This window comes from Tamandua tetradactyla, chromosome 5 (assembly GCF_023851605.1).
Source record: "Tamandua tetradactyla isolate mTamTet1 chromosome 5, mTamTet1.pri, whole genome shotgun sequence".
NCBI lineage: Eukaryota > Metazoa > Chordata > Mammalia > Pilosa > Myrmecophagidae > Tamandua > Tamandua tetradactyla.
The window spans coordinates 136,832,634-136,847,640 of record NC_135331.1 but is presented as its reverse complement, the minus strand read 5'-3'; the positions used below and the strand labels follow the sequence as shown (position 1 = coordinate 136,847,640).

The 15,007-nt window shown below is 39.4% G+C and overlaps 1 protein-coding gene across 9 annotated transcripts in view; it reads right to left on the bottom strand.

Annotated features, from left to right (window-relative positions):
* Positions 1-15,007, bottom strand: part of BCKDHB (branched chain keto acid dehydrogenase E1 subunit beta) — a 406,736-nt gene that overhangs the window by 171,074 nt on the left and 220,655 nt on the right. The window contains exon 9 of one of the 9 annotated variants that reach the window (XM_077162314.1): positions 111-5,412. The exons of the other annotated variants lie outside the window; for them this stretch is intronic. Coding sequence (XP_077018429.1) covers positions 5,353-5,412 — 60 coding nt within the window. The 3' untranslated portion in view covers positions 111-5,352. Of the gene's footprint in view, positions 1-110; positions 5,413-15,007 lie in introns of those variants that run through there. 9 annotated transcript variants of the gene reach the window in all.

Here is a 15,007-nt window from a genome sequence, read left to right as displayed (position 1 = left end):
TGAAAAAATGTATGAACTATCCATTTTAAATAGAAAAAAATTCACAATTGTCTTTCAAATTCAGGAGTGACACATAAAGAAAACAACTTGTGGTGGTTAAATAATTAACTGACATCCTTCTTTTTAAATATAAACATAAAAAAAGATTCCAAGCTGTAAAGGGAAATCCTTATTTATTTCAATGATTAGCATAATCTTCAATTTAAAGTATAAGCAGTATGTCAGAACTATAAACATCAATTTTCTCCCATAAATATGTGGAAATTACCTACACTTTGGAAACTGTCATTTTCTTTACTTTTTTTTTTTGCAGTATGTCACCTGCCTAGGTTAAATGTCAATGTGATTTTTAAAATCAAGTTTCTTTCAAAGTCTGTCATTCTCCTATGAAAAATCAAATTCTCACTTTCCATGGGTAGCATCTCTGAATTTCTACTCATTTAAGAAAAATCTTTCTTTCAAGTTTGACAGCACTTCAAGGGCTAAGTGCCCAGCCACTGCTGTATTAACACTGCAGCTCACTTTTTAACTCATTTGAACGTGGTCTGTATCTCAGTAGGAAAGTTGATTAAAATCCCCAGCATTTAACCACTGTTCTTACTCCTGAAAAGGCTTGGGTAAAAGCAGTTCTATTTATGAGCCCCTGTTTAACATCAGTGTGAAGGCTGAGCTGTGTTTTAAGGAGAAAATGAACAAAGGGTGTAGACAGTTGAAGGACAAAAGAAATTCCTCCTGCCTATAACACTCATCTAGGCTCTTCCTAAATCTACGAAAAAGGCCCACTACAAGTTGAAGTAAAGGAAAACAATCAAAGGGTGTTAGGTAGTTAGGAAGTCTTGACCCCGCCTCATGGGAAAAAGGGACCACCCCAGGAGGCTAGAACCACCTTTTAACAGATGGTTAACTTAAGCAAACTGCAGTCACAGAACATTGCGCCTTTAAAGGATGGTTAAATGGTTAAACTGAGTGTGGTCAGAACACCCTGTTAAAGCAAGAAACAAAGCCACAAAGGAAAAACCCCAAACAAGCCCCCTAGTAACAAGTGTGCGCAATGCTACCATCAGCTGGCCCCATAAAACCCTGAACTAAACTGTAATAGGGGCCAGTTTGGTTCTTCACCAACTGAGCCCACCCTTCTTTAGGACTTATTTCTTCCTCTCTTTACTCACTGCTTTTAACAAATCACCTTGCTCTCCCATCTTTGACTCGAGTTTCAGTTCTTTGCCTCAGAGAGTCACAGACTCACCAACCAGGTAAGGCCAGAGCCAACAGAAGGATAGTGCTCTTTTTAAGTTTTTTTAAAAAATTGTTTTATATGAAATATATACATACAGAAAAATACACAATATCATGTCAATTAATTTTCAAAAAGTGAACCTATATAACCAGCACCATAAACAAGAAACTGATGATTTTTACCAGCAACCCAGAGGCTTCCCCTCCCCCATGCCCTCTTCCAATTATTAAATCCTCTAATGATAATCACTGGCTTCACTTCTAACATCACAATTAGTTTTGTCTATTTTTGAACTTAATCTAAAGGAATCATATAATACGTAAAAATTTGAATCTGGTTTCTTAAAGTCAAGTTAAACTTGTGAGATAAAAATATATTGTTGCATGAAATTGTTGTTCATTCATTCTCATTGCTGAACAATATTCTATTTACTTAATACTAACATATTCGCTAGTTGGTGGGCATTTAGGGAGTTTACAGTTTGGGGCTATTATAGATAGGGTTTCTGTGAACATTCCTGTACATATCTTTTGTTCTAAGTATACACTGACAAAAGGAATTGCTGGGTCATAGGGTTTAGGTAGATAAAACTGACAAACAATTTTCCAAAATGATTGCACAAATTTACACTCCCAACAGTAGGTTATGAGAGTTTGGGTTGCTCCACATCCTTGCCAACATTTGGTATTTGGGTCATTTTTCATTTTAGACGCAATGGTGTATCTTCAGTGATATTGCATTGTGGTTTAATGGGCACTTACTAAAAACTAAAGAAACTGAGCAAGTTTTCATATGTTTATTGACCATTCAAATATCTTCCTTTGTGATAAACCAGCAGTCATCTCCCTTTCTTCTCTTATTGCTCTCCTTCTTCCTTCTTGCCTGTTAGCAGGCAGATGTTACAGAATGTTTCCATTTCACAACTTTGGGGAGACTATGAGACTAGTAGAACAGCCTGACCTATCTTAAACCAGGAACAAGCAGCTCAGCTTCTTGCCAGGTTGGGAACTGCACAAAGGTCTCTTGATACTTGGTTTTTGCTCAGTGAAAGGGCCCCCTCCCCCTGCGGTGAGCACAGAGTCCCTTCTCTCTAACACAAAGTGGGACATTGGAAACACCATCCACTGACCCTGACCAGAGCAGATGGCCTTCCCAGTAGGACCAGCCATAATGGGCCTCTCCCCCTGTTCTTTTGGACCCTTTGTGCTGTGCAAGTAAAAAAGTGATTTGCTAACAATCTCTGTCGTGCCTGAGCCTGTGTTCCCACAAAGCATCATTTAGCAACTAGCTCCACAGTTCAAGGAAGTATGAAGTGGGTTGACTTTTGCAAGGTTGTTTGTTTTGCTCTTGTATTTTTTTGTACAGTAGTATCCTGGGCAACATAGGACTCGTGGCTCTGTGGGCTGCCCACCTATCCCAGGGGAATTATGGCATAATCTTTCCCTCTTTTGTGGTAAAGATGGCAATAAATGGGACTCTGATAATCCCCCCAGGAATGTCAGAGAGTTGGCTTGCTAGTTCCACACTAAGATCAGTGAGAGGGCTTCAACTGCCTGGCATACAATCTGTTGCCTTATAGCCTTTTATATCTGTTCTTATTCTGGAACCAAGTACACTCACACTCAGGTCATCCAGACTGATCTTGAGGTTAATGTGAGGCTGGTCATTATTCAGGAGACTATTAGATCTGAAGACAGGGACTGAGAGCTTTTGCAGAAAAGGAGATATGGGATATAAAAGATAGGTATGGATAGAAGCCACCCCATGGCTGTCCCGATTTTATGACAAAGATCACGACTGATCCACCAGGCTGAATGGAGAAGTCTTGGTCATCTGTCATTCAAACCCATTTTCCAACAAACTTTTAGTCAACTGACCCTTAGTCAATAGGGTATAACAAAAAAGAGGCAGGGGATGGGGAAGGAACAGCTGACAGTATAGCTGCTCTTGCTCTATAGCCACAGCCTGTGTCTGACTGGATCTTTCAGAGAGTGAGAGAGCATACACCATCCTGGATAATCTCCCTTGGATTCCAATAAACCTTGGAATAACAAAGAGGAAGCTGTGGTCGCACTGCAAAAGCTGGGTGTTGGTATGTGTATATACCACCACCACCAGACGGATCTACCCCTCACCAGATTCCCATTTTGCAGGAAGACATTGATGATTTTATTAGGAACAGGCCTTTGTAACAGGTAGTTCTCCTTACTCCAAGGCTTCCTCTGAAGATACAATTGAGTAGGTTTATTGTGCCCTTCCTGCCTGGGGCAAAGGTTCCCACGTTAGGATCGTGGCCACCATGGTAATGGACCAAGGAGCCAGATCACAAGACAGGAGGTGTCCACCTGTTAACCCAGCAAATTCTGAGACCTGCAAGATGAATCAACGGCCACCCTTCCTCTTGGGGCCCCCATTGACCAAACTAAGTTTTTCTGGCTACTAAAGCAGGAGGATCCAAAGGACACCAAAGATGAGATTCTCCAGTGGGGAACTTTGGAGGAAACAGAAGCTAGAAAGAGGGCTATGGGGTCAAGGGACAATCTGTCTCTGCCCAGTTGCCTCCTCACAATCCCCAGGTTTGGGTGGTAGAAGAAGAAGAGGATCCTGAAAATCTCCCACGTCTCCCTTTGGCCCAGAGGAGTTGGGCCCCTGCGGTGGTGGTGGTGGTGGTGGTGAATCTCTTCACACAGACTTGACTAAATTGAAAATGGCCTAGGGGTGAGCCAAGGACATCATCCACACTCTGGGGTCCAGTGCATGTACAATCTAGGGGCAGCGAACAAATACTTATGGTAGTTTTGGATACAAGTCCCCAGGTCACATCATTCCAGAAGAAGACACAGAGCAGAGGGAATGATAAATAGCATTTATTTGGAGTTTGGGGCATTCTATATGAGTATGGGGATTGTATTAGTTAGGATTCTCTAGATAAACAGAATCAGCAGGAGATATCCACAAAGATAAAATTTATAAAAGTGTCTCACGTAACCATAGGGATATAGAGTCCAAGGTCTGTATGGCAGGCTGTAAGCTGGCAGCTCCAATTAAGTTCCTCAATGAATTCTCAGGAGAGGTTGGCTGGCTGAAGCAGGAAAAGTGACTGTCTCTTCTGAATCCTCCTTAAAAGCCTTCTGTTGATTAGATTAAGTGTCACTCATTGCAGAAGACATTCTCCTTAGCTGATTACAAATGCAATCAGCTGTGGATGCAGCCGATGTGATCATGACTTAAGTCCATGAAATATCCTCATAGCAACGACAGGCCAGCACTTGCCTGACCAGACAACCGGGCACCACCACCTGGTCAAGCTGACACATAAACTTGACCATGATAGGGATGAAAGGTTAACAGTACCTGATATTTATACCCTTTGGCCCCTTGGATATCCCTGTGGTCTGGCTGGGTTTCCCACCAGGAAATGCAAGATAGGGACTGAGCACATCCCAACAATTGTGGAGACTGGCTTCCCCAATTCAGTGAATTCAGGCCACTACAGTTGGGTGAGTGATGGATTACACATCCCTCACTGCACTGTCTAGCAGTAGCAGTATGGCCTCCCTGGTAGAGATGGCCTCCACTCCACCACCTCTTTCTGTAATAGCCCTGCATGGTCAGTGAAAACAGTGAGTGGAATGTGGCAGCTGGCTATAGACTATGGTGCTTAACTCCTCTGGCACCTGCAGTCCCAGATATTATGACTCTCACAGAAGCCAATATGGCCTCCACCAGCACTGATGATATGTTGCTGGGCCCTAGAAGCAAACTGTATAGAGATTCCAGATATTGCTAACTGGGCTTTGACAGTCCAACTGGACCTTAAATCCCAGCAAGATACAAGGCTTAGCCCAGCAGGTCACCATCTTAGCCAGCGTATGGTCCACAGCTCAGTACCAGATCCCTGACAGTCCAACTGGGCCATAAATTCCAACAAGATACAAGGCCTACCCCAGCAGGTGACCTTCTTAGCCAGCATATGGTCCACAGTTCAGTGCTAGATCCTTGACCAGGAACAGGTTCCTAAAGGCACCTACCTCCAAAAAGGAGGCCCAATGGATGTTGGGATATTTACATATTGGCAACATCATATTCCTCATCCTGGTATCCTCCTTGTACTTCTAGATCAGGTGACATGGAAAGCAGGTACTTTCCACTGGGGACTGGAAGAGGCACAGACCCTGCAAGAAGTAAAAATGGCTGTTTCGTCCTCCCTGCTTCTAGGACTTTTAAAGCCTGCATATCCATTCAAGCTACAGGTTTCTGCCACTCAGATCCATGCCAACTGGTTCCTCTGACATAAGGAGAGAGCAATAGGAATTCACAACTTTCTCTGTTTTGGGACAAAGAAGCTTCCAGATGCAACCCAGTGCTACTTCCCCTTTATGAAGCAATTTCTGGTGTGCTATTGAGCACTGGTAGAACAGAAAGGATTGCCGAGAGCTCTGAGGCCCTCCTGAAGCCAAAAATCCCCATCATGTCCTGGGCCATAGGTAATCAGAAACCTCACCCAGGCAGTGCCCAAAAACAGAGCATCATCAAATGGAAGTGATAAACTCAGGATCGTGCTCACCCATGCCCACAGAAAATGACATGCTTGCATGAACGAGTGGTGGAGGCCTCCCTTCAATAATGATCCTGTTGCAACACCAGATGAGGCCCTTTCTCACTGCATTGGCATAATGGGGACCCTGACTAGAAAATGCCCCACCAGATGCTCAGTGCTGGTTCACTGATGAATCAGCTGAGCTGAAGCCATTCAGCATACATTAGGCAACAGCCACTGTTTCCCTTGCCTTGAGCAGACTAAATACCACCTCTGGCATAGGACCAAACCATCAAGCAGTCCTCTTAGCCCTGGAACAATCTGATCAAAGCATCCCCATGTATCTGCTTATTGACTCACAGGCTATTGCTAACAGCTTTCCAGTCTGGTCAGATTGATGAGTGGAACATGATTGGAGAATCATGGGCTCCCCAGAGTAGGAAAAAGACCTTTGAAAACAATTGGTGGCATGGAAAAGCACTATCTATGTTACTCATACTGACATTCATGGTAAGAGCCCATAACACGATGCACATCATTGGAATGACCTAGTTGATAGTGGATGCATCGAACTGCTTTGCACCCCCAATGAGGCTGGAGATCCTCCTGGGAAAGAGCCAGAGGATGAACCCTTCCTCATCAGAGGATGAGGACAATGAATTTACCCTCAATGACATCTATGAAATAGCCGAATTTTCCAAGCTGCCTCTGAATGGAGGGATTCACCATCAAGCTAGACAGGGAAATTCTTACACCATAAAATTATAGGCCCAGGAACATGGTGTACCTCTCTCTTATTAAAAGAGGCTCACTCACAACCGCATTTGATTCCCAGACCATGCACCCCAAAAAATAATAATAAAAAAAGAGGCCCAATCTGCCATTACCTCACTTATAAGTGAGGTCAATTATAAGTCAAACTGCAAAAAAGGTATTTAGAATATATTCTCAGAAGGGCCACACTTGGCCTTGTGCTCATGGGAAATGGATTACATGTCTTACAGCTTAGTCATGGTAGACATCTATTCAGGCTATGTCCTTCCCTTTCTACTCATTGTGCAGACACAGTACATACATGGGATACCTTGGAAAAGCAGCTATAACATCTCTCACCAACAATCCTCCTTTACTGCACTGATGCAGTAATCAGTGATGGGACTCATAAAATTAGATGGACTATTATCAATCCATCACCTACAGCTGGTTAGAATTGTGGAAAACTTAAATGACTGCCTGAAAAAGGACCTTCAGTGTCTACACTCTGACAGGTCTCTTACTGGATGGACTATCCACCTTACTCAGGCCCTCTAGAAGTGTCACTCGGCAGTTTCCCAGAGGGGAAACACAACCTCATCCCACTTATTATGCAAGCAGACAAGAGTGAAGGAGAAACCAGGTACGAGCACATTGCCCTTACACACATCAAGATGAGGATTTGCCCCAAAAGAGTGATCAAGGATTCAACACTTAGGACTATCTTTTAAGCCACTGTCAGGCAATCATCCCACTTTTTACCCCATTGCACCTTCCACATGATTCTCAGTACAGTGGTAGGTTAGGGCTGCCCGGCAGAGAGGTGAGATAACAGAAACAGGCCTAGAAGTGCTTAACACACACAGGTGTGACAATCCAGTAGGCTGGACCCACAAGGCCTGACACACACACTGGAGGTTCGATGATGCTACCCCTGTTTGGGTCACTAGTATTTTTGGGAATGGTCATGAGATACCCTCAAAGAGTTTTGACAACCCCCTCTATCAGGAACTGGTGAAGGCAGGCCAGAAGACATGAATAAGGTACTCCTATCAATGGGAAAGAGGTGAGATTATAATTCAAGGCAAGGGATAGATACACTGGGTGGTCTGAGAGGGAAAAGATAAGTTATTGCAAATAGAATGAGAAAAGTGTCTCCAATGGAAGGGGTTGCATGACCACCCTGTCAGGACTAGTTTTCTCCCCACTCCTGTTTTCTACAGGTTTGGCCCAGTGATAACCTGGAGATAAAACACCTTTGTCCAACTGACCCAGACCATCGCAGAGGCAAACTAACCAACTAGTGGATCTGTTATCTGACCCCTCCTCAGCCTCCCCTCTCTGCCAAGTCTAGATTGCCACATAGCCAGCTGATTTCCCTTGCCTTATGCTTGTACTAACATCATGAAGTCCTTCATTTACATCCTGTGACAACAAATAATGACAAAGCTATTGCCTGTATACTTTTCTTCTCTACACCCTTGAAAACTTGTCAGGATACAACTTCTGATAATATGAAACTGGCAAATAGCTTAGTCACCTTTCTGTTTGCATGCCCGAGATGACCAGTGATTCCCTAGGGGTGGGCTGTACCCATTCAAGGGCTTACCTTCCTTTGTGAAAGACACAAAACGTCCACTAGTTGAGTCACTCACTGCATTATTGTTGTTGGACAGTGACAGGACAATGCACCCTCGGATTTCTTAGTGCCCCCTGAAACAGGCCCATGGCTACAGAGTGTACAAACAAATTCTACATGGGAATCTTCAATTGGCTGAGGTGGAGGTGAGTGGCTGGGAAGCAAGGATGCAATCATTACTCTTAACAGACCTGATCACTCTGCTTAATAGGTGAAGCCTTCCTAATGTGTGGTAGCCACTGATATTATCAAACTTTTACTATAAACATTGTTGAGAGCTATGGGCCTGACACATCTCCACCATTATTTCTAAGGTGGGAGATGGGTTTACATTGTAGAAGCTAATGCCAAGGAGGAAGCTAGGCCTGGTCAAGAGGCCAAGGGGTAGACTGCTAGGGACACCTTCAACAGCAATCTCCCAGCTCTCACCTCTCTTTCTCCTTTCCCTTCTTGCTTGCTTGTTGTGTTAGTTAGATTCAGTTGTCAACTTGGCCAGGTGAGCATACCTAGTCTTGTTGCTGCAGACATAAGCCAATGGTACGTGAACCTCATTTGTTGCTAATTACATCTGCAGTGGGCTAGGAGGCGTGTCTGCTGCAATGAGTGACGTTTGACTTAATTGGCTGGTGCGTAAATGAGAGAACGCAACGTAGCACAGCCTAACCAGCTCAGCCCAGGCCTTTGGAGATGGAGAGAGAAGTCACCCCGGGGAAAGTTGTAGGAACCCAAGGGCCTGGAGAGAAGACCAGCAGAGACCATCCTGTGCCTTCCACGTAAGAAAGAGCCTCAGTGGAAAGTGAGCTGCCTTTCCTCTGAAGAACTAACAAAATAAATCCCCTTTTATTAAAAGCTAATCCATCTCTGGTGTGTTGCATTCCGGCAGCTAGCAAACTAGAACATTTGTGTATAGATGTTTCACTATGTTTTCATTTTGTAGTGCGAGGTGAACATTAGATCTGATGGAATAGCCTATTTGTAACTTGAGCCCCAAACTGGGAACAAGCAGCCCTTGTTGCTTGCCAGGGCAAAACTGCACAATGGTTGCTTGATACATGCTTTTTTGCTCAGGGGCAGGGTCCCCTCCCACTGGGGTATATAAATAATCATCCCTTGGACAGCATAGGGTTCCTCATCTCTGATGCAAAGCAGAACATCAGAGCTACCGCTACCATCCACAGACTCTGACCCAAGCAACTGGCCTCCCAGGGGGGTCAGGCTATAATGAGACCTCTTCCCTTGTTCTTTGGATCCTTTGTGCTGTGTAAGTAATAAAGTGGTGATTTGTTGAGAATCTCTGTTATGTCTGAGCCTGCATTCCCACAATGCACTGTATAGCAACTTGCTCCATACTATTTACTGTTACTGATGCCTTTTAATAATAAACTTTCTTAATATTAATGAAGTACAATTTTATCAGTCCTTTTATTTTAATGTTAGTGGGCTTTTTTTGTTCTATTGAAGAAATTTGCCTACATAAGATCATAAAGATATTTACCTATGCTTTCTCTCAGTCGTCTTATCATTTTTCCTTTCAGGATTAGATCTACAATTCATCTGAAATTGACTTTTGTGTACTAAGGATTGATATACATTATTTTCCACATAGATGGCTCATTGATCCAGCATCATTTATTGAAAAGACCATCCTTTCCTCTCTTAATTGTACAGTCACCTTTGCACTTAATCAGACGACCAGTAGGTCTGTTTTTGGACTCCTTATTCTGTTCCATTGGTCTATTTGTCTGTTCTTACATCAATATGTCTTAATTACTATGCTTTATAACAGGTCTTGATATTTGATAATGACATCCGCCAGCTTTGTTCTTCTTCAAAATTGCCCTGGCAATTCTTAGCTTTACAAGTCATTAACATCAAATATGCCTGAACTTATTTAGATCTTCTTTAATTTTCCTGAATAATACTTTGTGATTTTTCTGTATACAGTTCTTATAGGTCTATTATATTACATTTTTCTCAGGATATTTGATTTTTAAAGTTATTTTAAATGGTGTTATTTAAGTTCATTTTCTTTTTGTCTATTACTAGTATATAAAACATAATTGATTATTATATATTGACCATGTTTCAGATAGCTTGATAAATTCACTTAATTCTAATAATTTCTCTGTAGATTCTGTTAGATGTTTCTCATATTTCAATTATTTACTTTCATTTCTCCTGTATGGGCATTCTTGTTGCTTTCTTGAGCTCAAGGGAAAAACAGTCGAAATTTTACACTGAAATAAAATTTTGATAGTTTTTTGTAAATTTTTGTAACTACTCTTTATTATATTGAAAGAATTCCCTTCCATTCCTTGGCTGCTAAGAAACTGCAACTATGAAAAGATAGTGAATTTTAACAAATGCTTTTCTACATAAAGATAATCATAGGATTATTTTTTTCTATTTCTATTTTCTATTTTCTGTTAATGTGGGGAAATGCACCAACTGGTTTATGAATAACCAACTGGTTATGAATGTCTATGAATGTTAGAGAATACTTGCATATTTGGAATAAACCTTTATATATATATATATATATTGCTGAATTGCTATATAAGTTTTCCATCTATATTCATAAGATATACGTCTGTAATTTTCTTATCTTGTGCTAGCCTAAGCAGATTTGATATGTAAATTGTGCAGGCCTTATAAAAAGAGTTTGAAGGTTTTCCCTCTGTTTCTGTTCTATGGAAAAGTTTATTAAGAATTGTGTTTTGACATAAAACCATGAGTCTGAGGTTTTCTTTTATGACAGTCAATAAAAATGGATTCATATCTTTAACAGATATCTTACTACTCAGATTTTCCAATTCTTCTTTTATCAATTTTGAATAATTTATATTTTCCAGGAATTTGTCCATTTCATTTAAAGCATCACATATATTTGAAAAATTGTTCATAATATCCTCTTATCTTTCACTGTCTATAGGCTCTGCTGGATAGTTCCTTTAACTGTCTAATATATTTAACCTCCATTTGCTCCATTTTTTTTTTCCTTTGGTTTTGTTAAGGGTTTATCAATTATATTAATCTTTTCAAAGATCTAATTTTTACTTTTTCAAGTTTTGCCATTGTACATCTTGTTTTTCTTTTACCTTCTCTAGATTTATTTTCTTTCTAGAGATGGATGCTTTCATCATTAACATTTTAATTCTTTCTTGCTTACACAATATATATATTTACAGCTATAATTTCCCTCTGAGAATGCCTTCAGCTGTATCTGCAACTTTTGATATATCTTCATAGAAACTCAGTTAAATGTATTTCCTAATTTCAGTGGCAATTTCTTTCACAATCCATGGTTATTTAGAGGTACATTATTTAATTTCTAAGAAGTCTAGGATCTTCCAGTTTCTTTTTGTTCATGATGTCTAACTGAATACCAATGTCTAATCAGAGAACATATGATGAATGATTTCAAACTTTGAAATTTATAAAGATTATATTTATGGCTCAGGATTTCACAAATTTTGACAAATCTTTTATGTTCAGCTGAAAAAAAAGAAAGTGACTTTTTGCATAGTTCGGGGCACAAGTAGGATAAGTTTATTAAATGTTATATTCAGATAGTCTGTATTACTTCTATATCTTCTATATAATATCTCCTCCATATTACTGAGTTTTTGTCTCCTTGCTTGATCAGCTTTAATCTCAAAGTCTACCACTGTGATTGTGAATATCTACATCTCCTTTTAATTTTGTGTTTTGTTTATTTTGTTTTTGTTGTTGCTGTTATCTACATCTTTTAGTTTTATGTTTTGTTTCTTTTTGTTTGTTTGTTTTATATATTTTGAAGCTTTATTATTGACAATATAATAGATTTAGAATTGTGATATCTTCAAGTAGATTAATCCCATTAGCCTGATGAAATGTCTCTCTTCATTTCTAGTAATGTTTCTTGTCTTAAAGATTTGATATTAGTATGACTACACCAGTTTTCTTTATCATCCCTTTACTTTCAAACTTTCTGTGTCCTTATATTTAAAGTATGTCTCTTTCAAGCTTCATGTTTGTTGGTTTTGTAAATGAAGTCTGACAACGTAGTCTTTTACTAAGATTATTTAATCCTTTTGTATTTAATTACTTATATAATTCAGTTTCTATTTATCATGATATTCTCTTTCTATTGACCCACCTACTCTTTTGTATACATTGTCTGTCAGTCCTTCCCTCTTACTCACTCTCCCTCCCTCCTTCCTTCTTTCCTTCTAATTTAGCCAAATATTTTTATTAATCTATAGTTCCCTTATTAACTTGCTGGAAATGGATTCTTTCACTATTGTTCCTGTGGTTGCTCTAGAGATTACAACATGCATCTATGACTTACTATGATCTAAAAATTGTACATATCTGTATATTGAACCACAGAATATTTTAGTTCCATGTAAACCCCTCTGGTATATTGTACTATTACTGTCTTATATTTCAAATTATAAAATGACTTAAAACTCTACATATAACTTCTAACTATATGACTTAAAACTCCACAAAATATCACCAGTACTGTTTTGTATAATCAATAAGTTATAGCTTATGCTGTCCTCATTTCCATGTTTCCTTCTAGGATCATTTCCCTTCTGTCTGTGGATTTCTTTTACTGTAACATTTCTTTTACTGAAAACCTGATGGAGACAAACTATCTCCATACCTGTTTGTCTAAACTGTTTTTATTTTATCATAATCTTAAAATGATGTTTTACCTGGGTAAAATTCTAGGGTGGTATATTCAGGAATTTTTATGTCTTCCATTATCATCTGATTTTCATCATTTCTGCAATAAATTCAGCTGTCAATCTTACACCTCCTCTTTTGAGGGTACTATGCTTTTGTCTTGCTGCTTTTAAGATTTCCTCTTCATGGCTGGTTTTCAACAATTTGACTATGATGTACATGGATATGGTTTCTTTGAATTTATCCTTCTTAGAAGTTCACAAAGATTTCTGAATATGTGGGTTGATGTTCTGGAAGTTTCATGAGAATTATTTCCTTCAAAATTGTTTCTGACCCATGCTCGCTCGCTCTCTTCTTCTGCAATTCCAACTGTATATATGGCAAGCATTTGACCAGATCCCAAGTAAGTTTGATGCTCTTTTCTGTTTGGCCCATTGTTTTCCTCTTTATATGAGCATTCCCCAATTCTCTAGGGTAATTCTCCATCCTCCTATCTCTTTCTCCCCATGTTTTTTGATGTTTCTAAACATAATAATTATAAAATACTTGTCTGCTACCTCCAATATCTGGATCATCTGTGTTTCTGCTTTCTATTTCTTTTTTGTCCTCCTGATTATCCATTATGTATGTGTATCCAGCCTCTTCACATACTTAGTAATTTTGAATTGAACACTGATTCATAAGGTTCCATATGATGGGAGGATTCACTCCTTGTTCTCCTAGGCAGATATGCCAGAAGTCAATTAGATTAATCTAGTAAAGAGCTGGGAGAAGCAAAAACTATGTTGTGGGTTTGGGAAGATTCTGACTACTTCTGATTTATCACTAATCAAAAGACCTGACTCACCACAGCTTTCAACTAAGAGCTGATTAGACTTTCTCTCTTCCGCACCAAATGATGGCTGGGCTTTTGAGTTATTTTCTGCTTAGCTCTTCAGCTTCCTACTGTACACAGCTTTAATATCTGGCATATATCGTAAGATGTTAACCAGCTGAGTGTTCAAGACCCCTGAAGTCTCAAATTTAGTCATTAAAAGCCCATAAAAGATGGATTCTCTGCACCTTGCTTCTCAGATTCTAGTTCAGAACAAATTGGCAGCTCCATATCATCACAGTCAATTTATCACTCCTTTCAGGGCTTGCAACTCTCCTCTATAATGTTCTTAAACCACTCTCCCCACTATGCCCCAGGGTAGGTCTCCTTAGACCCTTAAAACAAGGGGAATTTCCATTCTGTTTATCAGAGGTTTTCAACCTAGCTCTTTAGCACCCTATCACATGCAAGTGCAAAACTTAGGGGAAAAGTGGGTTTTGTTTTAAGGCCCACCTAAGTTTCCAATTCTGTTACTCCAGTCCTGAGCAATATTGAAAAACTCTGCTGCTTCCTCTACCCCAAGAAACTTTTCATCAGGTTTATAACTTCCAAACAATCCTTGAAGGCTTAAACAAAAAGTTTGGCTATGTTTTTAAAACATTATGTTCAAATGATATTAACCAACTCCTCAACTGTCCCAGAGTCACTTTACTGTGTACAGTAGAATAATGTGTATGTTTAATAACACACATTTTTTACCTTTTCTCATTAGGCATTCCAAAAGATGTATATTAATACTGAATTAACATATAATGAATTGAGCTGAGGGATCTGATTTTGTCATAAGTCAGAAACAACTGATAAAACACAGAACCAACTAAAGATTATAAATATAAATTTTGATTTGCTATAAACTTAATAAAGATGAAGGAGAAAAGCTGCATTAAAAAAGAACTTTATTATTTATATGAATGTTTGGCTTTTTTTTAATCATCTCTGAATTCTAGAACAAAGCTAGGTATCCAATTATTTTTATTTTGCTACATGAAATGAATATAGGAGATGTACCATGGTCAACAATGAAGAGAGTCACAAACAGACCCAAAGTAATAAAGAAATAACAATATGGCTTTCACAGTCACAACTGAAGGGTCGGTCATAAAATAGGAGGGAAAAAAGCCATAATAAAAGCATCCCAACACAAAACTAAAATAATGCTACTAACAAGTCAGAAGTCTGATGCATCATTTTCTCACAGCAGAAGTCTCTAGTCTCCTCTTTCATCTTTTCCAATTGAAAAGAGCCTTAAAGAACCTGGAACTACATTCTAGAATCATACAAAAATGCACT